At 46.2% G+C, this 26,291-nt stretch overlaps 1 protein-coding gene across 2 annotated transcripts in view; it reads right to left on the reverse strand.

Annotated features, from left to right (window-relative positions):
* Positions 1-209: 209 nt before the first annotated feature.
* NCAPD3 (non-SMC condensin II complex subunit D3) overlaps positions 210-26,291 on the reverse strand; it is a 34,099-nt gene continuing 8,017 nt past the window's right edge. For both annotated transcript variants that reach the window (XM_030290771.4, XM_030290770.4), the window contains exons 14-35: positions 23,577-23,650; positions 21,455-21,589; positions 20,124-20,344; positions 17,889-18,080; positions 17,523-17,620; positions 16,688-16,803; positions 15,211-15,318; positions 14,592-14,706; positions 14,393-14,500; positions 11,865-12,103; positions 9,993-10,072; positions 8,629-8,766; positions 8,176-8,309; positions 7,829-8,028; positions 7,284-7,394; positions 6,724-6,879; positions 5,824-5,993; positions 4,663-4,802; positions 4,138-4,209; positions 1,577-1,651; positions 1,409-1,469; positions 210-905 (exon numbers count right to left, since the gene is read on the reverse strand). In XM_030290771.4, the coding sequence (XP_030146631.4) occupies positions 797-905; positions 1,409-1,469; positions 1,577-1,651; positions 4,138-4,209; positions 4,663-4,802; positions 5,824-5,993; positions 6,724-6,879; positions 7,284-7,394; positions 7,829-8,028; positions 8,176-8,309; positions 8,629-8,766; positions 9,993-10,072; positions 11,865-12,103; positions 14,393-14,500; positions 14,592-14,706; positions 15,211-15,318; positions 16,688-16,803; positions 17,523-17,620; positions 17,889-18,080; positions 20,124-20,344; positions 21,455-21,589; positions 23,577-23,650 (2,852 nt within the window). In that variant the 3' untranslated portion in view covers positions 210-796. The remainder of the gene's footprint in view (positions 906-1,408; positions 1,470-1,576; positions 1,652-4,137; positions 4,210-4,662; positions 4,803-5,823; positions 5,994-6,723; positions 6,880-7,283; positions 7,395-7,828; positions 8,029-8,175; positions 8,310-8,628; positions 8,767-9,992; positions 10,073-11,864; positions 12,104-14,392; positions 14,501-14,591; positions 14,707-15,210; positions 15,319-16,687; positions 16,804-17,522; positions 17,621-17,888; positions 18,081-20,123; positions 20,345-21,454; positions 21,590-23,576; positions 23,651-26,291) is intronic.

Raw genomic sequence — 26,291 nt, forward strand, 5'->3', positions numbered from 1 at the left:
AGAGCATTTACCCACCTTGTCTGTGTCACTCATACCCTGCTTGCAGCCAAGCCAAAGTCTCTATTTAAAAGCTGCTGGGCCCCACAACAATTGAACTGAGGGCCCAAGATACCAATGATGTGGTAGAAGAGACTGAGAGGCTGTAGAAATCCACAAGGGAAAAAAAAATCATTTCTCTGTCAGCTGAAGAAAAGGGGAGATGCCGTGGGTGGAATTAATTCTGCAACCATTTATTTTCATCAAATGCTAATAGTTGGAAATAACATAGTTCAAGAGTGGAAATATTCCATATAAAAAGAACATTAAGGCTGTTCATACACACAGGAGTTTGCACAACAAATAAGAGGTGATGTAGCGTGCAATTACCAGATTTAGGGGTGTGGCAGTGACAAGCTGTTCAACCTTTTTTCAAATTAAAGCAACTCTATTATTATAACCAAGAGGGACAGTGAGGGATTGGGTGAGTAACCCCAGCCACTCACTGCCCTGCAAGCTGCGATAAATGCATTTATTGCCGAGCTTGTGGCGACATTACGCCCTTACTTTTCCAAATGGACAAATTACACATCCTGAAAGGGAAAAGCCACCCAACTTTGGCACTGCAGCTCTGAGCCCTCCAGTGAGCTCTGTGAGGAGCAGCACCTACAACCCCTCCATGTGCTAATGCAGCCCCTGCCCAGTGCCAGGACAGCTGGGAACAGAGCAGGCAGGATGTGCATCACACCCATTTCTGATTCCAGAGGGGAGGGGTAGTTCCAGGCAGCCTGGTGGCTCTGTGCAGCACTCCAGGGCAGGCTCAGCTCTCTGCTCTCAGAGGGGTTTTGCGCTGGGACCGTCGCAGGGGCGCTCGCTGGCTGCTCCTCCTGGCTGGGGATTCCACCTTCCACTCCTGAGGCCGGCATGGGCTGCAGGGAGGAAGCAGAATTTGCATTTCCAAGCCCTTGGCCAGCCTTTCTGCCTGCAGTGCCTGCCCCAGCCCCTCTGTGTGCCTGCAGTGCCTGCCCCAGCCCCTCTGTGTGCCTGCAGTGCCTGCCCCAGCCTCTCTCTCTCTCTGTGCCTGCCCCAGCCCCTCTCTCTCATTCTGTGCCTGCCCCAGCCCCTCTCTCTCCATCTCTGTGCCTGCCCCAGCCCCTCTCTCCATCTCTGTGCCTGCCCCAGCCCCTCTCTCTCCATCTCTGTGCCTGCCCCAGCCCCTCTGTGCCTGCCCCAGCCCCTCTCTCTCTCTCTGTGCCTGCCCCAGCCCCTCTCTCCATCTCTGTGCCTGCCCCAGCCCCTCTCTCCATCTCTGTGCTGCCCCAGCCCCTCTCTCTCCATCTCTGTGCCTGCCCCAGCCCCTCTCTCCATCTCTGTGCCTGCCCCAGCCCCTCTCTCCATCTCTGTTCCTGCCCCAGCCCCCTGCTGAACTCACAGTTTCTCCGGCGATGTCAAACAGATGAGACCCTTTGACCTGTCCTCAACATCTTCCTTCACTGCAAACAATACATATATTTTCGTATTTTACGAAAACGATTTGGTCATTGCTTGGGTTGGTTTTATTTTCCCCTCCCCTCAAATAAGAATCCCAAAGACCACTTGCCTGCAGCTGAAGCGGGTGTGTGCGTCAGGCTGATGCAACTGACCCCAGCACCAAAAGTCAAGTCATTAATGGTCTCTGGAAATAAAAAAAAAGTCACATTAGCAGCCTGTGACACAGCCAGAGGGCAAGGCACGCTGCAAGTGTCACAGAGTAAGTAAATCCAGTTAATTGCAAACACACGTATCTATCTCTTTATCCCAGACCTCAGGGTCTCCTATCCAGCCATGAACCCCTGTGCTGAGTCTGATGGGCACATCAGCTCCAAATTCCAGCCTCACAGCCTCCCTGGCTGGAGAAAATCCGTGTGGGACCTTGGCCCTGTGCCCCTTGTCCTGCCTGGCAGGCAGAGCCACCCCTTCCTCTGACGCTCTGCCATCTCTCCCAGCTCCATCCCTCCATCCATCCCAGCTCCATCCCTCCCTCCACCCCAGCTCCATCCATCCATCCATCCCTCCATCCCAGCTCCATCCTCCCCTCCACCCCAGCTGCTCTCTGCTTGCTCAAGGCAGAATCTGGTGCCCCTGAAAGCTGCCAAAGGCCCTGAAGAGCCTCTCTGTGAGGAGCTGCCTGCAGCCAGACGAGAGGAATCACTTGACAGGGGAGCTAGGTAGAATTTAGCTTGCCTGAATAGGCCCTGGTTGTCAGCTGTCTCTTTCCTGTCATTTATCTCAGGAGAGATGTCACAATATTCAGATTTTACTTAACTCAACGCTCTGTTTTATGCTCATGTTTCCCAGAACCTTTCACAAGGAATTAAGGTAGGAAGTGCTTTATAGGGCAGGAGTTGGAAAATCAGCTAAAAGGACTTCTCTTCACAGCTGAACTGGGTTTGCTCTTTAACTCCTGCCCTGTCCTGGAAGGGAATCACTGAAGCTTAGAGCAGAAATCAAACTTGATCCATCTGCCTTAGCTCTGCCCTGCATCTCTCAGGACTCACCTGTGCCAGTGACTCTGTGAAGAAATTACCTTTATAAGGAAACATTTATGGGGAAGGAAAGGAAAGAAATGGTAAAGATATGGTAAAGATTAAATAGAAAAGAAATGGGGGAAAAAAAAGGGGGAAAAAAAGGAGGGGAAAATGGGCAAGTAGGGCTTCCCATGCAGTGTGGTGTTTATGCACAATCCCCCCTCAGCCAGATCCACTGAGGCTGTTCCCAAAGCACCAAGCAGGAGCTGAGGAGCCCCAGAGACAGAAGGGAAGAGAGAACACAGCCAGAACAGCTGAGCAAGGCAGCAAGAGGGGACAGCTGCTCCCAACTTCTCAAGTACAAACCTGTTTACAAAGAACTGCATCTCCAATAGTCTCAGAATGATACACCAGAGGAATAAAATGTTTTATTCTGGTTGTCTATCAGCCTGTGCCACCATACAGATGGCTCAACACACGCTGACTGAAGTGATGCTCCTGCTCTGTACAGTTTGTCTCCCTGCTGAAGGACACATGCTGCCTCGAAGCAAAGCAGGAATTCAGCTCCACTACCACTGCACATTAACATTTTCCCTCCTTTTTCACCATATGGTGCTTCAAGAGCAACAGCCGTGCAAGCTTCCAGGAGACCACAGCACTCAAAGAATCCTGCTCTCTAAAAACACTTCTTGCATGAAAACCCACTTTTTTTTTTTGCTTGTTGCTCAGGCAAAGGGAAACACTGAGGCAACAAGTGCAGCACAACACACAGGGAAGGGCAGGATCAGATTTCCAGTGGCTGCTCAGGGCTGTCAGGGGTTTGCAGTGTGTGAGCAGGGCAGGGCTGAGAGGGGCAGTCCCACAGCTCCCTGGGGATTCCAGCCCCTTCCCAAACCTACGGAGAGCTGAGCTGCCACACACTCACACCTGGAGCTCTCTCTCAAATCTCTGCACCTCACAGCACAACAGAGATGATCTAAAGCAGCAAACGGATGGAAAGGAAGGGGATCTGCTGGAACTCAGCTCCATTTGGCTGTAGCTCTACTGGCTCTCGTGCTTGCAGGGCTGTCAGAGAGCATTCCAGCAGAACCTGCTCCTTCAGGGTTCAGCTGCAGCGGGCACGAGCAAAGACTCAGTTTGTGCACTGGAGTAACCAAACCACACCATTCCTTCTCCATCTCTTCCCGAGTGTGGAGCACACACCCACAGCGACTGTGCAGGTTGTTAATCCCTCTGAGCAGATCCTGTGCCCTCCTGCAGCTGTCACAGCCCTGTGCCTGCTCCAGGAGCAGCTGCAGCTCACTCCAAACCCTGTTTGGGCCACTTGGAGCAGGGATGACCCGACCTCGAGGATGTCCCTGTGCAGCAGGGCTGTGCAGGGCAGCCTGACACTGCTCAGCTGCTTCCAGAGCCAGGGAAGAGCTCAGCCTTGCACCTCTGGGCAGGGCAGGCTGCTAAGGAACCACAAACACCTTCCTCTTCAGCACCCCAGAGGCAAGGAAGGAAGAAAGGGCCCTGTTATCTCAGCATCCCAAAATAAATTCCCTCCTGCACTGACCCTGTGAGGTGCACACAGAGACACCCTTGCTTTCAGGAGGGCTCTTCTTTCCTACAAGCACTGAGATAAACAAACAATCCATCAGTTCCTACTCACCCTCCGGGGTGCTGATTGCTCTCCCCACCACCTTTTCTCCAGTGCACTGCTGGTTCAGGCTTTGCAAGAACCCTGCAAACAAGGAGGCAGTAAGTGAGATTTGAAAATGCAGTCCAGTGATGTAAATGAGATTTGAAAATGCAGTCCAGGCAGTAAGAGAGATTTGAAAATGCAGTCCAGACAGTAAGAGAGATTTGAAAATGCAGTCCAGTGATGTGAGATTTGAAAATGCAGTCCAGTGATGTGAGATTTGAAAATGCAGTCCAGTGATGTGAGATTTGAAAATGCAGTCCCAGTGATGTGAGTGAGATTTGAAAACACATTCCAGGCAGTAAGGGAGATTTGAAAATGCAGTCCAGTGATGTGAGATTTGAAAATGCAGTTTAGTGATGTAAGTGAGATTTGAAAATGCAGTCCAGTGATGCAAGTGAGATTTGAAAACACACTCCAGGCAGTAAGGGAGATTGGAAAGCACACTCCAGACTCCGCCTGGGGCCGGGCAGAGCAGGGCAGGGCCGTTCCCACCTTGCTGGCTGCCAGCTGTGCCCGCTGCCTCCGAGGAAGCTGCCAGGCTGCTCCCCAGGCTGCTGCTGCGCTGCTTGCTCCTCTGCTCCAGCGCCTTCCTGGCCGAGTTCAGGATGGCCAGCGTGCTCAGGGATGCTGCCCTAGGGCCACAAACGGCGCAAAAAGAAGAATTTCATCAAAAGCATCATCCCAAAATCACATCACTCAAGCCCTTGAGGGAGCAAAAGAAGATCTCAGCTCTCAAGGACATGATGAGCTGCCTGTAGGTAAGGGGAAGCGTTTTCTTGCTGGGAAAACAGAAGCTGGGATTTCCCTCTGAAACTCTCATGAGATGCATGAGGGAAATCTGTCCCCCCCCTCATCATCTTAAACAGCAAATAATGAGATTATGCTGTAACACCCATGACTTTCAAGCCACTCTATAAAGGATCAGCAAAGCAACATAAATAAATATAAATATGTAAATAAATATAAAAATAACAAAGAAATTTAAAATATAAAATACACAAAGTCTAAAAAATAAGTATAAAGTATAAACAAATAAAATTAGAAAATATATAAACTCTAATATAAAAAATATAGAAGATAACATATAAATTTTAAAATGAATGATAAAAATAATAGAAATAAATTTAAAATAGAAAATACACAAATTCTAAAAAATAAGTATAAAATATAAATAAATAAAATTAGAAAACAATATATAAACTCTAATATAAAAATATAGAAGTATAAAATATAAATTTTAAAATGAATGATAAAAGTAATAGAAATAAATTTAAAATAGAAAATAATATATAAACTCTAATATAAAAATAATATAAAAACAAAATAAAAAAATAATAAAAATAAAATGAATAAAGATAATATAAAAGATTAAAAGGATAAAATATAAAACATATAAACTCTAATAAAAATATTAAAATATAAAATATAGATACATACTAAAAATAAAAAAATAATAGAAATAAATTTTAAATATAAACTATAAATAATATATAAATTAATATAAAATATAAAGTATACATTAAAAATACATACTATAATAAAAATAAGGAATATAGAATATAAAATAATATATAAAATATAAAAATATAAATTATAAATAAATACAAATATCTAATAAATGTAAAATACCAGGTAACAAAGAGGAGCCCATACCTACGACCCACTTGTGGCTGCTTCAGAGCATCAGCACGAGGCGTGGCCAACCCAGAGGGGCCAGGGGGAGGGATGGAGCCCGGTGTGGATGGCCTCCCACCCACAGAAGGCTGAGCAGTTTTGTTACTCTGGCCACCAGGAGTTGCAGCTCGCTCCAGAGATGAAGATCGCTGTGGAAAACAGGAGAAAAAGTCACATCTGCCAGAGGATACAAGAGTAGAAAACCCTGCAAGGTGCTTGGACCTGAGTGTTCCTGAACTGCCCTTTGTGTGATGGATGGAAAGGGTGCTGGAGGAAACAATTTATTGGCCAAAATGTTACCAAGAAGTGAGCAGGAACACAAATGTCCTAGTTTAGAGGTCTGTATGTAAGTGCTCTTCTGGGTCTGCAGAGAAATGAACTTCCAGGCTAGAAGTCATCTCATCTTAAGGCAGAGATCTAAAACTGCTCAGGACAATTGACTCAGGCACATATTTATTTCTCTACACTTAATTTAAAAGAGTATCTGCATGACTGGGACGGGTTTGATTTTCCACTTTGTAAACACCTGAAGTCAGACAAAATGAACTCTTTTCTATGTTACCAGTTTATCATTCTGGGAACTGAGAGAATACAACAGTTAAGCCCAGACAGTGCCAAATTAGACTTTGGTTTTTCCTTTGAATTGAATTCCTTCCCATTAATCACTTGCTGCTCCTCTTGGCTTTGTTTGTTGATGTTCTAAGGCTATTAAATGGCTCTGAAAGCAAAGCTTCTCTCAGGAAGTATAAAAAGGGAGGAAAACCCCTCATGCCCATCCTGCTCCAAGTGCTGGGACAGCGTCCCCAGGCAGGGCCTGGGCATTGTGAGCACACAGATTTGAGCAGAGCAGGCATGTACAGAGTTAATGGCAATATCCACCTCTCTGTGGGCTGCTGAGAGCTGCTCTTGGTCTGACTCCTTCTCCCTGGCCAGCTGCTCTTCATATTTCTTCATGTCATACTCCAGCTCGGCTGCCAGCTGCTTGTCCACAGCAAAGAACTCTTTGATTTCATTTCGGTAATCTTGCATCATTTCCTGCAGCAACAAGGAATGTTTGGACCCTTTCAGAAATCTCCCCCAGCTACTGATTCACATCCCCATTCAGATCACAGCTGCTTGGGAGCAAAAGGAAACACCAGTTGGTGGAGCAGAGGTGTTTTTAACAGACTGGAGAGTTTTAACTCTAATTTGTTCTTCAGAACGTGGAAAAGCTTCCCAGCGTTTGAGCTCTCTTCCTGCCCACGTTCCACACTGAGAGCCTTATCTGCAATCCCTCCACCTCCCACGTTGTTTAACACTGTGGCAGTGTCACAACATCCTATCTTCTGAATTCTTCCCTGCTAAGAAGGCTCTTGGCTGTGGCAGTGGTTGCACACCCAGCACATTAACTCCAGAGAGGATCAAAACATCACGAGCAGCAAGAAAACGCTTCCCCTTACCCGCAGGTAGTTCATCAGGTCCTTAAGAGCTGGGATCCTCTTCTGCTCCATCAAGGACTTGAGTGATGTGATTATTGGGATGATGTTTTCAATGAAATTCTTCTTTTGAACCTTTTAGTGAACAAGGCATGAACAGTTATGCGAGGCAGTGAAGGAGAAGCCACTCTGCGGCTCCACGAGAGGAGTTATCCCTCCACAGCCAGGGAATCACTGTAATTAAGGCTGCTCTTACACCACACACATGCACAGAGGCTTTTAACCTAAGTGGAGCCTTTTCAGATGCATCACTAAGTCACTCAGATCTTACAGTGAAGGCAAATTGCCCAGAGGTGCAGGAAAATGATTGTTCCGCTTAAATGCCTCACCAAGGAGAGGGGTGGGGAACAAATCCATCTCAGCACAGCTCCCCTGGCTCCTGGGAAATGCACTTCTGATCCCTCCACCTCCAGAACAAGCATCCCTCACAAATTCTGCCTTCATATTGTGCTTTTACAAGACACAGAGGTGCCCAGCCCTCTTCCCACGGCACAGCAAGTGCCCCTCACCTGCGAGATGAGCTTCTTCTGGGCCACCTGCATGACAGCATTGGCCATGGCCATCTCATCTTCGTCAGCCTGAATGTCCTCCTCAGGTTTGGACCTCATACTTGAGAGCTTGATTTCTTTGCAGCTGAGGACTGCAAATGTATCTGAGAGCAGCTCGCTGCCTTCCAGGTCCAAAGGAAGCACCTCATCCACAAAGCAAGCTGGAAGACACAGGCAAGAAATAATTTGTTTTTCCAGAAGCAGCAGTGATGGGCAAGCCAGGAAGATAAAACAGCTGGATCACGAGCTTTTATACAGCCACCAGTTTTTTTGTTTGGCAGATTATGAAGGCATTTTTAAAGCCTTACCTAGGATGTTGTGGCTGATCTTGGTGGTGATGCTGAACCTCTGCTCATCCGAGAAATGGTCCAGCAGGAAGGTGTAGATCCTCATCCTCTTCTCCTTGTTATCCTTCCCCTTCAGAGAGAAGAGCTGCTTCGCCCTGTGGCAGAGCGCAACATTTTACAGAGGCCCAAATCACATTATGCCAGCTCCCAGGAATAATGAGCCCTTAAATCAGCCAGGGATATTTGCAGGTCACTTTTAAGGCCCATAAACCTGCTAGGACAGCACACAGCCCTACAAATTACAGCAGTGTCACAGGGAAGGCCGGACACAACCCAGCATTGCTTGCCCTGGCTTTTTTCACTCTGTTGCATGGATAATTATCAAGTGCCACAAATGCTGCGCTGTCACAGAGAGCTGCATGGCCAGACAGCCCATAATTTAGCAAAAATTAGCCAGGAATGTGCTCAACTGACCGCAGGCTCTGGGGGAACCTGTTGTACTTCTGGTGTTTCTCGTAGCTGTTGAAATGGAAGATGCACTCGATGAAGTGCTGGGAGAACATCACGGGGTTCCTCTTCAGCAAGAGATGCACCAGGCAGAACTCTGCAAACCTGGAGAGGAGGAGAAGAAAGAAATTATCACTGGATAATTTCCAAAAGCCATCCCTGAAGCTGTGTAGGGCTCTCAAGGCAGCAGGATGGTTTTCCTCTGCCAAGTCTCCCTCAATACCACATTTAATTCTTGCCCAGCTCACTGACTTCCACCCTGCTCTCAGAGGGACAGACTTTTCCAGCATCCACAGCACTACTCATTTTTATGGCCATTAAAGCAAACTGAGTCAGAAATAAATCTGAACTTGAATCCAGGCACAGCATTTTAATTATTTAAATAACCTGAGTTCCACTGTGGCTGAGAGACAGCACTCAGCAACAAGTTAATCACCAAAGGTCCTGCAAGAGCTGCAAGGCAACCCCAGGCTTGAAGAACGTGGTTTTATCTGGATGCAGTCTCTAAATGCAGATGCAAAAGGAAAAGGCTCCCAAAGAAATGGGAGGAACACAATGCTGCAATGCCACCATCTACTGGAAAGACATTTTTAGATGTTAAAAAGACACTGAAGAGAAAAGGAAATGTAAATGGTGATTGACAAAAGGTTGATTGTTCTGGAAATATCCATCTCAGATTGCCTGTTCCAGGCAGAAATGAGCAGCAAGGTGTCCAATCCTCCTCTGTAACACTAATTTCTACATGACCTCCTCACCTGAGAGAAACCTGCCCCACTCATTTCTAACATAACAGAGCAACTGGAGACCTTGAAACCTCCAAAAACTTCATAAACATGCACTTAAAACCAGAGTGCATAATTCCTCTGACACATCATTTGACAGGTTCATTCCTCTGACAATTACAAGATGTGGCAGAGGGCTGAAAAGACAAGGCATGCAATATAAGAAAAAGGAAACTGCAACAAAATATTTAATCCTAGTTCTTAAACCCAGCACTTGAGACAGAGCCTGTCAGAAAACCATGAGGAAGATTTCACAAGGGTCTGTCTCAAAAAAATCCTTTTTTTCTGATTAACTGAGTTCTAAATAGAGCAGAGCTGAACGTTTTGAGGACAGCCAAGGATACTCTTTAGAACTTTCAAATGACCTGGAAAGAGGCTCATCAGCTCTTTACCACCACTGCAGACCCTAAAGGAAGTGCAGAGGTTAGAGGGATAATCTGCTTTATCACTGGAATTTCTCTTCACAATGTGAAGGTGCCAAGACTGAGACAGGTTTTGAGACATCTCTGACCTTCAGCTCCTCCACCATTGCACAGCAGAGATTTTTACCTAGCAATATCTGGGTTTGGATCCACCAAGACACTGACGAACCGAAAGAAGAGACAGTCCTTCCATTTCACAAACTCCTCCTGTGAAAATTAGAAATTAACAACCTGAGCCAGGAACACTTGGTGTGAACCTCCAAACTGTAGTCAGGTAAACAAAGAAGCTGTAAAGCCTCAGCCAGGGGCACATAAAATAAACCCCAAAACAACCCCAAGTATTTGCATGCCACAGTAGCACATCAAGGTTTACCCCAGGTATGAAGAATAAAGTAGAAAAATGAAAAATCTGCTTTCCCACCCCATGGCAGGTGTGCTCTTTAACACTGTTTTCAGAGCCAAATGCACTCCAAACCTGCCCTCGTGTGAACTAGGAGAGTAAACATCTCAAGCCTCTCAACATTCACACCTTCAGAACAATCAGCAGAGACAGCAATAAAAAAAGGTGTTGTGGTGTGGGGATATTGACAGCCTGGCCAGAGAGAGAAGCCAGATAGACTTTCCCAATAATTATTCTTGGGACTTTTGAGAAAGCTAAGAGAAAGAAAGAAAACAATCTTGCAGCTGGTGTTTTGAACAGTTGTCTTCTCATAAGATGTTCACCAAAAGGTCGTCTTAATTAACCCATGGTGTGAGAGGTGTTGATTAAATTACCAATCATTTAATGACTGCATCAGAACAGCGTGTTGAATTTTTAAGAGTAGTGAATTTCTAATTTTTAATAGTCATGGATTTGTAATAAACTCAGGTTAGCTTTCTGAAGAGACCTAGAGTCTGTGTGTCCCTCATTCACCCATCCCTAACACAACAGTGACAGCAGTGCTGGTTACAGCCACTGACAGAGGAGTGGAACTGGAGGGAGCTCAAATAAACCAGGATGAGAAAAGGGGCAACAACAGACTAAAAATAGCCTCATTATCCCACCGAGGTGCTGTTGATTCAACTGCAGGAAAGCCAGTCACTAAACGCTGTTGTCTTGATTTTTAAAAGTTAAGGTTTTTTTTTCAAGTTCAAAAGAGAAAAAAAGCAATATATTGTGAAGTTAGAAATAAAATTAAAGTTCTAAAAGTGACAGTGGATTGGAGGATGAAATTACCACCTCTCCAACCACACTGGTCAAACTAACAGCCTATCAATTCTCTCCTCCTACAAAGAAGAATGCAAAACATTCATTATTTACATAAACAGTGCGTGAGAACCCTAGTAGAAATATGTCATCAGAAGGCATAGAAAACTTATAAAAAAGTTTTTAAAAAAGCTCCTGGCAGGGAGCTGCAGAGTGACAAGGTCCCCCCCTGAGCATCTTTCCTGCAGGATTCTGGGCAGAACTTCACCAGAAAAGCTGAGATCCACAAAGGCCCACTTTTAGGGCAGGATAATGGCACTTACCTAAAGCTTTAACTTTAAAAGTACAATGTGGCAAGCACATTTCTCTCCCTCTCAGGATTTTTCATAGATGTGCACAGAGAGAAATTAAAGAGAAAACAATTTCTATTTCTGCTCCTTGTTTTCCACATGTGGAATGTGTTTGGAGAATTGTTTAACTGGGGTGATGCTTGGTTGGATTCTGGTGAGGATTGTTTGAGTCTGGTGGCCTATCCAACCCACCTGGGGCTGGGCTCTCAGAGAGGGTCATGAGTTGTGGGAGAGTAGAGTCAGAGAAAGTAGTATGGAGTTTGAGTATCCTCCTTTTATATAGTATATTAATGTATTTTAGCATAGTTATAATAAAGAAATAATTCAGCCTTCTGAATCGAGTCAGACATCATAATTTCTTCCCACTGGGTTCACACACATTTACAATAGTACTATAAAAGAAAAACTTAACCACTGTTAAAAAAATGAACAAAACCATCATTAAACTGCAGATGAACATCACCTGCAGGAGGTTGGTGAGCAGGATCAGGGTCTGCCTGCGGACGAAGGGGTGGGGGTCCCGCAGGCAGAGCGAGATGTTGGGGATGTATCTGTCCCCCAGCGAGGTGTAGCGCACGCAGAGGTCGCACAGCACCAGCGCCGCGTTGCTGCGCACGGCCACGTCCGGCGACTCCTCCAGCTCCCGCGCCAGCGCCGCGATGCATTTCTTGGCCAGCTCCTCGTGCTGCAGGCACAGCTTCCCTAGGGGATGATGCAATTTTAGGTGTTTCGGTTCCCTAAGGAATGCCACCCGTTGTGACATTGATGTCCATTGTCATGTCTGCAATTTTAGGTTTTTTGGTTCCCTAAGGAATGACATCCGTAGTAATGGCTGCAATTTTAGGTTTTTTGGCTCCCTAAGGAATGACACCTGCTGTGATACATGCAATTTTAGGTGTTTTGGTTCCCTAAGGGATGACGCCCATTGTGATGCCTGCAATTGTAGGTTTTTGGTTCCCTAAGGAATGCCACCCTTTGTGATATTGACGCCCATGGTCATGTCTGCAACTTTAGGTGTTTTGGTTCCCTAAGGAATGACACCCATTGTGATGCCTGCAATTTTAGGTTTTTTGGTTCCCTAAGGAATGACACCCGTTGTGATGCCAGCAATTTTAGGTTTTTTGGTTCCCTAAGGAATCATGCCCGTTGTGATAATGACGCCAGCTGCGATTCCTGCAACTTTAGGTTTATTTTGGTTCTCTAAGGAAAGACGCCCATTGAGATGCCAGCAACTTTAAGTTTTTTGGTTCTTTAAGTGATGACACCCATTGTGAAGCCTGCAATTTTAGGGTTTTTTGGCTCCTAAAGAATGACACCTGTTGTGATGCCTGCAATTTTTGGTTTTTTGGTGCTTTCAAAGCCTGCGCTGCATTAGGGCACGGCTCTAAGCGCCGTGTAAAGTGTGGGGAACTCTTCCTCTTTTGGTCAGACAAAACAATTCCTCTAGGACCTCCAACAGCTTCAGGCCTCAAAAAGTATAGAGAAGTGGACTGGAGGGAAGCAAACTATGAATTACTTTGTTACCTGAAGCTGTCATTGGAGGATTAACCTTGATATTCAAATAGACCAAACTCATCTGTCTGAAAAACTCATGAGCATCATCCATTTTGGGTGTAGCCTCTAACCTTGCCCAAGCTGTATCTACGGAAGGCCTCTAATAAATACCCATTTTATTCTCTTAACTCTGTGCAGCCTCTCTTCTAGGCAGCCACTCCAAGGCATCACCAGAGTAGCAGAGCTGGGATAAATTCTCCTTCCCAGCCCAGCTCGCTGCCTCCAAAATGAGCCAGGGAAGGCATCAGGAAGTAAACAAGGGAATAAACAAGAAACTCATGCTGGAACTTGATGAGCAATCTGCACGATCTCTCAGGGAGATGGTACTTCAAGTTCTTCCAAACTCCCCTTAGACCTTTAGAGTGGGTCTCTATGCCAAATTCCCTCCTTCACAGCAAACTATTTCTGTGTACAGGGTATTATTCAAAGCAGCTAAAAAGAACAGCCCCAGCTGTCATAGGCATAGCAGGGAGACACCCACCTCTGAGAGCATCACTGAACCAACCTAAAATAAAATAGCCTGCAATAGTTCTAACATCACTTCTCCCTGCTCCCAAGCTCTGCACAAAAGTATTAAATCTTTCCAAAGCAATTAAGGGAAGAATAATTCTGCCTATCTGCAAAAGAAACTTGTTCCTAACAAAGGAAATATTAAAACTCAGAACTTTCACTTGGTATTCCTCAGAATCATGGGAATGCAGCTGGCCAGACTTCTCTGAAAGCAGCGTTTCCCTCACATGGAGGAGAACAAGTATTTGAGTGCAGTCATCCTGCTCTAAGCTACATCAACAGCACCAGGTTTTCTTCACCCTCTCTAGAGCTTCTTGGAAAGTGAGATGATCCTTCAGCACCCAACTCTGAGTACAAGCACAGCACAGCTCTGGGGGACAGTGATAATTATTGATCACTATTAATGCATTAACCACCTGGAGAAGCAGAGCTGGCAGGGTTCTGATGGTTTGGCCAACTTGTTTCCATGGATATTTGAATTGCTAAAAGCTCCGAGCTGGGCTAATGCCAAGAGAGCACTGGGGCTCTCTGTCACAACTGTCAGAACTTTACATGGAATTATTTAGGTTGGAAAAGACCTCTGGGATCACTGAGTCCAACCTGCGATTGATCCCTACTCTGTCACCCAGCCCAGAGCTCCAAGTGCCACATCTTGGACACCTCCAGGGATGGGGACTCCAAACCTCCCTGAGCAGCCCCTTCCATGGAGAAATTCTTCCTCATGTCCAACCTGACCCTCTCCTGGCACAGCTGGAGGCTGTTTCCTCTTTTCCTGTCCCTGTTCCCTGGTTCCTCCCTCCTGCCAGGGAGCTGCAGAGTGTCCAGGTCCCCCCTGAGCCTCCTTTTCTCCAGGATTCTGGGCAGAACCTCACCAGAAAGGCTGAGACCCACGAAGGCCCATTTTTAGGGCAGGATGATGGCACTTACCTAAAGTGATGAGTGCGTGAGCCCTGACCACGGGAGGCATGGCTGAGCCCCTGAACTGGGACAGGGGCTGGGAGCTGGACATCTCCTCGCTGTCTGTGCAAGCAGACACTGGAAAAGAGCAGGGCAGGGATGGAATCAGGGCCTGGCACACGGTGGTGCCTGCAAATGCAAAGCTAAAGGCAGAAGGAGAGTGGCTCACCTTGGTCCTTGCTGCCAGAGGAGGCCAGGATGGACTGAACCAGCAGGAAGACGCGCTTGTCCACCCTGGCTGGGCACAGCTGGGCAGCCTCGCCCAGCAGGAAGAGGTGTCTCACCTGCAGAGAGAAGGCAGAGGGTGAGCTGCAAATCAAACCAGCAGGAGTCAGTTCTTCTTCAAAAACAACTCCAAATTCCCTCAGTCCTTCCAAGGCAGTGGCTGGAGAACAGAAGGGGAGGCTTTGGAACAGAAACGCTGGGTGGGTGTGTTTAATATGTTCCAACACCCCCCCCTTCATCTAATGAGACTGAAATACTCCTCAAAGCATTCCATGCACTTTACAGACCACTCTCCCCAACAGCTCATCTGAGAAGTTTGAGTGGAAAAACAAGGAGAAAAAACCACGTCATCTATTAAAAATACATGGGGTGCCGTATCCTTAAAGCAACTGCTGGTGTGTAAAACTCTTAAATACAAGAATTCATCACACACACAGGCCATGCACATTCCTGTGATCCCACCTCTTGGCATGGATTTTGAGGAACACCAAGCTCCAAGCACACCTCCACCCTTTAAATAATCCTTGAAGGGGATTGTTTGAAATAATAATCCCCAAACTTACCAAGAGATCTTCCTGCAGCTGCCCTGCTCCATCCTCTTTGAGAACTATGTTGGAGATGTAGCTCTCACAGGTGGATACCAAATCTCCGCACACCTGGTTGAGCAGCTCCTGTTCCGTAATTAAACAAAATTAATTCAACACTTTATTAATTAAACAAAAGGTAGCTGTAATATCTGTCCACACATGAATCCCGAATATCAAAGTCTGTATGTGCTTTTAATAATCTGGATCCCATTAAAATCAATCTGACAGTGCCTCAGAGCTTTAAAATTCTCCCTGCACATCAAAGGATAAGTGCAAGTGTCAAAACACCTTGGAAAATTTGGCTTTTAATGATCCACAGGCCCGAGTTTACTTCATTATAGAAATCACACAGACTTAAACAAAAAGATTTAGGCGACTGTTTCATGTGCACCCAACACATTGGAGGTGTCTGTGGGAATTTTTAGATGTTGCTTGAAGAAAGCAACCCCATTAACAAAGAAAACATGACATGAATTCCAAAGAATGGAGGGGAAGCACAGGAAAAGCTGATTATCTACTGCGCTGTGGTGAATATAAAGCATCATTTCTGCTTTTCCACCATCTAAAAGTGGTAATTTTAATATCCAAATACATATATAAATGGTAACTTTTAGATTTGATGAAGTGACCAATTACCAAGAACATCTTCATTTCATTTTAAGCCAACGCTTTGTGGCTGTACCTTACAGGGGAAGATTTTCTGACTGTTGGTTTAAAAACCCACAAACCATCACCCCACCCTGGCTTCTGAGGCACAGAGGGTTCAGTTTAGCCCATTATTTACTAAACTTGATTGGGATGCTTATTATAAAAGAGCTGCCATCTATACTGAAAGAGAAACATAAAACAGACACGAAGAGAAATCATTAGGGACAGAGACCTGCATCAATTTTAGCTTCTTTGCAATTGTGTCCAGGCTGAGATTTTTATTTTACCAACAAAATATGGCTTAACTTCCCACTATGGGAGCAGAACAAAGCCATGGCATAAAACAAACGGAGGCAGAATAAAAGTTATGAGCAAGTTATTAACTCTCTGCTTGGTCTCCAGGAAGAGGTCTAGGAAATATGGGTATTTCCAGCAGCTCTGATGGAGAACAGTCAGAGATTACAGCATAAATCTGTGGCTTCAAACTGGACCAAGCACAGCAACAGGTTTCCTTCAGGAAATTTCCTTTAGGAATTCTGTAAACTTGGACAGAAGGCAAATGCAGGTATTTCAGAGCTGTGTGGGGGAATACATTTGAAGGCAGAAGATTTCTCACAAGCCCAGGCTTAGCCCCAGGATGTTCTCCAGCTCAAGTGCAGCAAAGAGGCAGAGCTGAGCAGAGCAGGCTCAGTTGCTGGAGTCAGAGCCCCTTTTTTAGAACTCATCATCCCACAGCCTGCAGACAGCAGCAGACACCCCCTGAGTGGGGAACAGGATATTTTAAAAGGTGTATTTTAAGTCCCACCTGTGCCTCCTCTGGTGCAGCTGCAGAGGCCTGGCAGAGCTTCTGCAGGGTCTCCACAGCTGGGCTGATCACCTCCAGGGGACACCGAGACTCCTTCAGCCAGCTGTGGATGTTCTCTGGGGATGACACCACACATAAAAATCAGCATTTTCTAAGCTTTTCAAGTGTTTGTGTGTGGGAATCCAGGGCATCCCTCTGGCTGCCCTGGCAGGTCTGGGACCCTGGCAGGGGTCAGGAACCCCCCTGGACAGAGCCCCCAGAGACACTGGCTGTGATCTCTGCCCATGGAAAAGAGTTTTCAATCTTACAGGATCAATTACCAGCTCTGAGTGTTTGATATAAGTAATATTTAAATGTGGCACGGGTGCAAAAGTAAAATTTTAGGATTCTAGATTAGGGGTCCAAAGGGGACAAGATGGAGGAAATTGGGTGTGCCTTGTCCTTTTTCTCCTTCTTCATGCCCTCCATGTTTCACTGTGGTGTTGGCATTTTTCTGTTGGTTCAGGCTGGGGACACACTGTCCAACGTAGGTGACAGATATTGGCACGTTATTGTAAATCCAGCACAGGTAGTTTGTGGTATTTAATGTTTGTACCATCCCACTGAGGGCAAAGCCCCACACGCTGCCCTGCAGGACAGAGCTGCGGCAGGGCAGCAGAACATGTTAGAGATAAACAGAATAAACAACCTTGAAACCAGCACAGACCAATTATGGCTTCTGCTTTGGCAGTGGGGCTGACAGACAGAGACTTTCTACAATCTCTGGATCATCAATACCTCTGATTCCCACATTTGTGGAGGCACAAAAGCTCTGCAGGTGGCCAGGGCCACTCACCCTTCAGTCCCTGGCAGCTGCTCTTGGGGAGGTGCTTGGCCACATGCCCCATGACACACAGGATGTGTCCCACGGTGCCACTGCTCGAGTTCTGCTGCCTGCAAAAGCAACAGAGAACTCTGAGCCACTGCACCAAACCACAGCTGAGCAATCCTCTCACCTGGGACATGCATTATTAAGGACAGACCTGTCAAAGGCAATGAAAACTCAGAGAGCTTGAGGAAAGAGCTGGTTACTGCACAGATCTAGAGGTCTTTGCTGGATTTCCAGCTGCAGAAGTGACAGTTTGAAGAAAAAACTGGGATTTAAAAAGTGGAAGGGCACTGAGGGCTCCCTGGCAGAATGGAGCCCAAAGCACACACTGACCTGCTGACACTGTCCCAGGAGTCAATGATCTTGGAATAATCCAGCTTGGGGGAAGAACCTGCCACCTTGGCAAGCAGCATCCAAGCTGCCCTGGAATGCTCTGTCTCCACGTGAGACATGACATTATTGATAAAAGTGGAGGTGAACTTGTTCTGCTTGGACCACATGTGGAAGGCTTTGCTCAGGTAACGGCTGCAGGGAGGAAAGGAAAGTTTAGGGAGGAATAAAGAAAACAGTAAAATCCAGGAAAATCCAACACAACAAAGCTGCTATTGCCTGGCATTGCCCCAATTCACACTGAAAATTTCCACATTTACACATATTTTCACTGCAGACCTGAGATCTCTACACGGCTGTTGTGATCTGGGGCAGTAAGACAGAAGGTTCAACTGGTCCCATGACACATCAGGAAACTGTAATTTCAGCAATTTGTAACCAAGACTTTCCAGCAGTTATTTAATATCCAGAGTCATAACCATGCCTCAGGTTTAGATTTTCTATTTTTCACATTCTGTGCTGCTTCAGTGTGAGGGTCTGGGCTTCATATTAGGGGATGCTGAGCTCTCTGCACAGAGCAGGGAGACAAAACAATTCCTGCTCCAGCTGGGCACCAAGGACAAATGATCCAAATCTCAGCCCAGGAGCACAAACACCGTGGGCTGGAGAGAGAAAAACAAGCAGGGTGGGACTGCCTGGGCTAAAGCTGGAATGGGACAATGAACTCCAAGGTGCCAATGGAGCAGAACTGATCCCAGGGAGAGCCCCCGGGAGCGCTCGTGCATTTTGGGACCATTTTGGTTCATCTTGGGTTCATTTTGGGACCATTTTGGTTCATTTTGTGCCCATTTGGGTTCATCTTGGGACCATTTTGGTTCACCTTGGGTTCATTTTGGGATCATTTTGGTTCACCTTGGGTTCATTTTGGGACCATTTTGGTTCATTTTGTGCCCATTTGGGTTCATCTTGGGCTCATTTTGGGACCATTTTGGTTCATCCTGGGTGCAGCTCTGGCTGTGCTCTGGTGCTGCCCAAGGTGGATCCATGGAGGAGATGCTTTTAATAAATCCCTGCTTTATTCTTTAGCTCTGCCCAGCTCTGTTCTAGGCCAGCCTGCACAAGGCATCAACAGAACGGCCTAAATTGGAAGGGACCTTGAAGATCATCTCAATCCACCCCCTGCCATGGAGAAGGGCACCTTCCACCAGACTGGGGTGCTCAGAGCCCCATCCAGCCTGGCCTTGAGGACTCCCAGGGATAAAGGGACAGCAGAGTCACGTCAGGCCTCACAGCCTGCTCATTTTTCTGCACAACCCGAATTATCTACTGCACAGTGGTAGAGCTGTGAGATTTCTCAAGCTGCAAGGTCCTGCAGGGTCAGGAGGAAGAAGGTGCCAGGAATGTGCAAACCCTGTTACAAAAGGGCCCGAATTAGAGCGGTGACAGCTCCCCACACTGGCACGGCAGCACCACCAGTGCCTCATCTGCTATTTCTGAGCTATTATGCCCTGTTGACTAATAAACATACAGCTGTCTTTAATCAATGTTGTGTCCTTGTCATGCTGTGTGTCATCCCATTTCTCCCTCTCCTTCCCACGGCGTTCTGCGGCAGGCAGGATAATTCGATTTGTCACAAGACAAGTAACATATTGTACATAAGAATTAATACTAGGTGATGTTCTTGCTTTATATATCCTCTCTCACTTCTGTCAGAGGAACACCTCCATTTGACTTAAATATTCATGTGCTATCAGTGCATCCAGCATGGGATGTAACAAAGAGCATTTCAGTCCAGGGAGAGGACACAGGTAACAGGAGCAGCAGGTGGAAACACCTGACACAAAACAAAGAGGGATTCTCCTTGTCCATGCTCAACAGCCCTGTCCTGGGAGCTGGCAGGGCAACACAAGCACCTCAACGTGGTAGTTTCCATCCCCAGAATGATACTGAGGCTTTCAAGCAGGGAATTTAAGCAGCTTCAAAGAGCTCCCTGAGAAAAATTTGGTTTCTTGTCCTCGCTCAGCAGACAGCGCGTGCATTTTAACAGTGTGTGTGTGAGCTGTGGTACCTCATAGTCACAAACTCAGACTCTTATCTTAGCCCTCAGTCAATAGGTAATTTCCTTCTGTAAAGGAAAAGTTGTGTATTCTAATGGGACTAAAAAAAAAAATATAAAAAACCTCTCTAGGTTTTATCCCCGAATGTTAACATAGGCAGGAGAGGGAAAAACGCACTTACCTCAGCTCCTGGTTTTCTGAAGACAACAGGGAGAGCAGATCCCACGCCAGCTCCTGCCTCCCATCATCACTCCTGGATTTATGGTAAGGTTTTATGTGCTGCAGCAGGAGCTGATCAAGGCAATCCAAAGCCTTTTCTTGGACAGAGCTTTCTGCATCCATCACCACAGGCACCACTCCGTTCAACCAGGCCTTCTGCACCAGGACATTGCTGTGCTGAGACTGAGAGAAACACATTTTTAAATCATTAGGGGATCCCAAATGCATGGATAAGACCAGCAAAGGCCTCCAGGTTCAGCTACAAACTTTGAAATTTGAATTTTAATCAAGCCCAGCAGGTGGGACAGTGAAACTCAGCATCACAAGGTCTTTAATCATCTCTATGATAAATACCTGGTGTTTCTGCTAAAGTACTGCAACACTTTGTTTTGAGACTCTATAAAGAATTATAACAGGTTTGCAATAAGGCTGTACAGCAGATGATTTAGCACTAAAAAAAAAAGAGCTTTGCTTAATATAAACCCTGTGCTCCAAGCCTGAGTTACAAACCCTTTGTGAATAAATAGAAAAGAAAGAAAAATATAGCATTGCTATCATCCACACATTACATCTAAAAGTGATTCAGGGTTTTTTTTAACTTGAGAAGGCCAGCAACATAAACATTTTCTTCATGACACATAAATCAACAGCCAGAAAAATCAGTGTTTCCAAGAGTTGGAAGCACTCTGCATAAATCACAAGTAGGTATCAGAGTGAGTCATGACTTCCGAGTCAAAAGGTAATGAAAAGAATTAGAGCAGCCTAAAATGCAACTCCCAGGGTGAACAGCTGACTGGTGAGGTCCCTCCTGCCCTCCTCCCTCCTGGGTGTGGCAGAATTCCCATTCCCCTAGATGCCTTAGGATTTGAAAAATAGAAAAGCTAAAATGCTGTACTGCTTTAGGGTATAACTCTAAACTCCATATAATGTCAGCTACTGTTCGCCTGTTTTATTCAGGCAAAAAAATCCCTCCAGGGGTCTAACTCAATGATACCTTACTGTTTCAGGTCCCAAAAAGTAAAAACAAAAGTGAATTGGGGGGGAAGCAAACTGAGGGAATACTTCATTAGCTGAAGGCGTAATTGCAGAATGTGAAAATGAACCAAACTGATAATTGTGTGAAAAACTCGTGACCACCGTCCACCCTGGGTGTAGCCTCTGGGAGGCTCTGGCTGCCCTGGGTGTACCTGGATAATAAATGCTCGTTTTATAAAATGGGTGTTGATTAACCCATTGTATAAAATGAGCATTTATTAACCCATTTACCTGCCCTCAGCCCCAGCCCGTGCTCACCAGGAGCAGGTCGGTGATGGAGTGCAGCGCCTGCTTCCGCACCGACACCGCGGGGTCCCGGCAGCGCTCCCGCAGCACGCCCAGGTCCTCGGCCGTGCAGGGCAGCACCCCCTGCTTCAGGATGCTCACAAACACCTGCCAGGCAAACAGCAGCACTCAGTTGCATTTCAAAGCTCCCATGCAGGGTTCCTGCACATCCCTCTGGCTGCCCTGGCTGTCCCCAGACCCTGGCACAAAGTCAAAACCAGCTGTGGCTTCCATTTTAGCCTGTGGAAAGAACTGCCAACTCTGGATGAGGAATTACAAGCCACAAGGGTTTGAGTAGTGTGGTAGTTGAACTAACACAGGATGAAAGTAGAATTCTGGGCCTTTTTAGAATGTAGTTCAGGGGGACAAGATGGAGGGGTTTGGGCACGTCCTGATCTTCTTCTTCTCCTTGCCCTCCATGTCTTGCTGTGCTGGTGACACTTTTCTGTTGGTTTAAGGTACAGACACACTGTCCAACATAAATTAGAGATATTGGCATGTTCTTGTCAACATAGCACAGGTAGTTTTTGTTATAAAATGCAAACACCACCCTGAGGGCAGACAGAATGGCATGGCCGAGCTGCTGGACAGAGCTCAGCAGGGCAGAGAAAGAATGTTCTAGATAAGGGAAAATAAACAGCCTTAAGAAGCTGATCCTACACATTCAGACTCCTTTGGCTGTGTGGGTTGGGAAATGAGGACTTTTACACTCTTGGGGTCATCCCGACACCCAGGCCCCGAGAGGTTCCCATCTATATTTCCATCTGCATTGGTTGGATTTGGAGCAGCACTCAATGAAAAGGGTTTGAGTTAATTTCTGGTGTTGCCATTTTTCCTGATCATCACAAGCTACACGTGTTCTACTTGTGGAACTCTCTTGAGGGCAGCTTAAAACCAGGTGGTCAAAATAGCCCTTGTTCCTCTCTGCTGCTTTGCAGCCTTCAAAATCTTTTCATTAATTATGGTAGGAGCACCTTAACTAGACAGAATTACTGAACATAACAGGCATCTCAATGCCCTTGCCTTGATATTTAGAACAATTGTAAGGAGGGTAACTGGGACCCAACTGATCCTACCTAGACCCCCACTGCCCTATTTAGGATCTAAGTTCCTCTTTCAGAAGAATACAGTTGCCATGAACTTCCTTCTTTGTCCCCAGATCCCCTCTCATTTTGGACCTCACTTAGGGTGTTGACCCACCACTAGGTTAATGCCAGGGCACTGGGTGACAAAGCAAAAATACAATTGACCCCCTGCCAACGCCAGCCAGAGATTTATCACACCCAGAGATTTATCACACCCAGAGTGAAGCGGCACATTAACGATTCATGAGTGCTGGGCACAACCAGAGATGGAAATGAATCAGAAAACATCATTCCAGTCATTGCTGCTCTGGAACAGCAGCTGGAGAGGGAGACTGTCACAATTTCCCCTTGAAAGTAACGTGCCTCTTGTATGAGCCACAGCTCTTACTTCGTAATAAGGAAGGGGGATTTATTTTTATTCGTAATCAGAAAGCATTAAAACATGAATTGCAAAGCCCTAACTGGGAAGCTCAAATCAGTGTGTGAATTGAGGGGGAAGAGCTGGGGTGAAGAGGACTAACAGAGGAAGGCAGTCAGCAGCAGACACCTCTTTTTTAAAACAAGGAAATTTCCATTGAAGCTTCTGTCTTTAAAAGCTAATGACTTCATTAAAGAAATGAGCAGCACAGAGCTCAAAAAGAGGCTGGATATAACCTAATCCCTTTGCTAACAAGGTCAAAACAAACTAAGCAGCTAATATGCTTCAGTTTAGGAGGAAGTCTCTTAATTGAAATGCCTATTGACATTTGACAAGAGCCTCTCCTTGCAAATGACGGAATAACAGAATGCCAGCAAGGGTACTAGAGAAATTTCCATCATTATGCCTGCATTATTTACTTATCAGGAGCTAGTAAACAAGATCTTAAATGCCTTTAAGGCACTCTGCAGGGAGAGCAGGAAGCTACAAGTGGGCAAAGTGACAGAGTTTGCAGCAAAGCTGCGGCCTAATTAATTATTTAACAATTTTGGGTAATCGCTGAGAGCAGGGAAGGATGCAAACCCCAACATACCTGCAGGGCAGCTTTCCTCACACTGGTTTTCTCATCTCCAGCTCTCACTCTCAGCATGGCCATGACTTCTTTTTCTATCCAAAATGAGGATAAAAAGGAATTACCCCCACGAAGAAGGAATTACCCACAGCACCAGCTGGAACCACACAATCCCGGGATGGTTTGGGTAGAGGGGACCTTAAAGTCCACCTTGTCCCACCCCTGCCATGGGCAGGGACCTTCCACTGTCCCAGGCTGCTCCAAGCCCCATCCAGCCTGACCTTGGGCACTGCCAGGGATCCAGGGGCAGCCACAGCTGCTCTGGGCACCTGTGCCAGGGCCTGCCCACCCTAAAGCAGCACAAACTCAGGGCAAAAAACTCAAAAGGTTCCCCAAAACTTGCAGAAGGAATGAACAAAGCACAATTAAAATCACCCAGAATGAGGCATAAGCCAGAAGGAAAAGCAAACCCAAACCATTGTCCCACTTCCTTCATTTGAAAACTCATCTTAATATATCACAAAAAAAAAAAAAAAAAAAAAAGATGGAACAAATTGCTTGAGACATACAGCAAAAAAGAAAAAAAAAGTGAATCTGTAATTTCTGACCTCTTCCTTTGTCTATACAGAAGATGTCAGGCTACCTTCAGCATCTGAGAGCTGAGCAGATGAGTCAGGCACAGTCTGTGGCTCAGGTAACCCTGGTACCTGTGGGAAGAGCTACCTGGGCAGAGCTCAGACAAAAGGAGCCAACACAGAGCCAGGGGAGGCTCTGCAGAGCTCAGAACAGCCACAACCTCCTGGGAGCTTTGCCTCAGAGCTGCACACAGCAGCAAGCATTACTGTGTGAGCTGCTGGGTGCTACAGAGGGGAAATGACTCCATTTGGGAAGCCCTCGAGGCTGCAGAATGGCAGCTGCAAACAACCACCTCAGAGCCTGCAAGGAAACCAGAACACATCTCTCTTCCTTGGACGGCGTGTTAGGACTCAAATTTTACTCTGCACAGCCATATTCATACTTATTTCTGCATGCTGGCAGGGAAAAAATACATCATCAAGGCATTAAGTTATTAAATGACACACGACTGAATACACAGATCAGTTATTTCTCACATTTTGAATCACTGGGCTATTAACTGGCCATAAGGACTTTAAGCATTTTACCATGACTTTTAAGGTTTTTATTTATTGCTGTTTGTCAGATTTCCAAAAGATATGCCAAATTTGGAGATCTGTTACTTGGAGATTCACATGGACATCCATCCTGTTGCCATTAAAAATAGGATTAGTCACAGGGAACTAAGCAAAACTAGCTTAAAAATACATTTTTACCAAAAGGAAGCAAAGGGACTTTGATCTGGGCTTTCTTGATGGGCAGCTAAGTGCAGTTCCATCTTCCTCCCAAGAGCAGCTGCACAGGAAGAGCACAGAACCTTTCCACTGCAGGATTTTGCTACTAAAATAATCCAGTCTTGTGAAGACAACCAAATAATCACACTTTGACATTGATTTTTCTGGTGTAGAAAAGAGGGAGACGACCAAACAATGAAACAACCAAAATTCCCAAGTTGTCAATGGCTGAGAACTCCCAAGGGAAGGGAATGTTTGATGCTGGTGGGCAGAGGGAATTCTGCAGTGCACACCTCACCTTGCAGGTTATCCCCACCCTTTTTATCTCTGCCCTTGAGCACTGAGCATGTTCTGACTCTCCCTGGCTGAGGTTTATTTATTTTCTAAAAGAAATGAGCTGTTTGGTCTTCAGAGGAGTGCAAAATTAGCACAGGCATGAGCCAAGCAGAGGCACGGGCCAGACAGCTTTGCTAATGCACCTTGACTGCCTCGGAGAGCCCTGGATTCCAAAATCCTCTGGAGCCCCAGACAGTCTTTTTTCATTCCAGCCTCTTCTTAATTTGTTTTGCCAAGTGCCAAGTGTGTGCTCAGCTGGGTATCAGAGACAAACCCAGGCATGCTCTGGCACGGGGAGCCTGCAACTAAACAGGGAATTCACAATACCTTGAGTGGCCTGGAGGACTCTTCTATCTGAGGGAGCAGATGAAGGAAATTTATCAGCAGAGCGTGTTTGAAAAAGGGAGATTTCAGTGGGGGGAGGCTGGAGCCTGGCTCCTGGAGATAGGGAGGGAGATGCCATGAGAGGAGCAGTGTGGAACAAAAGCAGCACTGCAGGATGTGAGGCAAGCAGAGAATTGAACTGTCAGCAGCTCAGGGGAGGTGAACAGCAAGAACTGAGAGCGCAGATCCCAGCAGGGGCAGAAAAGCTTTTCCACGTAAGAGGAAAACCGAGGAGAGGTTTAAAGGAGGGACATCCTGGCCACAAAAGCCAGCTTGCACGGTGATTTCATGCTGTCAACACATGAGAGGCAGCTTGGCATGCTGCACCAGGACATTTCGTGTGACACTTTCAACCTGATGCTGCAGAGAAACAGATCCTTGCCTACAGAATGGTGCTACTCAAGGGTGCTGGGCTTTACAGAGCAAAATATATCAGTTCTTTGTGCACTGGAGCAAGAGATTTAATTACCCTGAAATTCATGGAGCTACAAGCGTTACATTCCACATAAATTACCATCTGGGAAGAATAAATTACCTGCTTTTCAACAAGTGTTGCCACCACATTAGTAGCAACAGACATGTGCATTTCAGGATTAAGTGTGTTTTTCAGACTTGAGTGGAAATAGTGTTTCTTTATGGCTGGCAATTCCACCCCCTTCATCACCCC

Source organism: Taeniopygia guttata, chromosome 24 (assembly GCF_048771995.1).
Source record: "Taeniopygia guttata chromosome 24, bTaeGut7.mat, whole genome shotgun sequence".
Taxonomy (NCBI): domain Eukaryota; kingdom Metazoa; phylum Chordata; class Aves; order Passeriformes; family Estrildidae; genus Taeniopygia; species Taeniopygia guttata.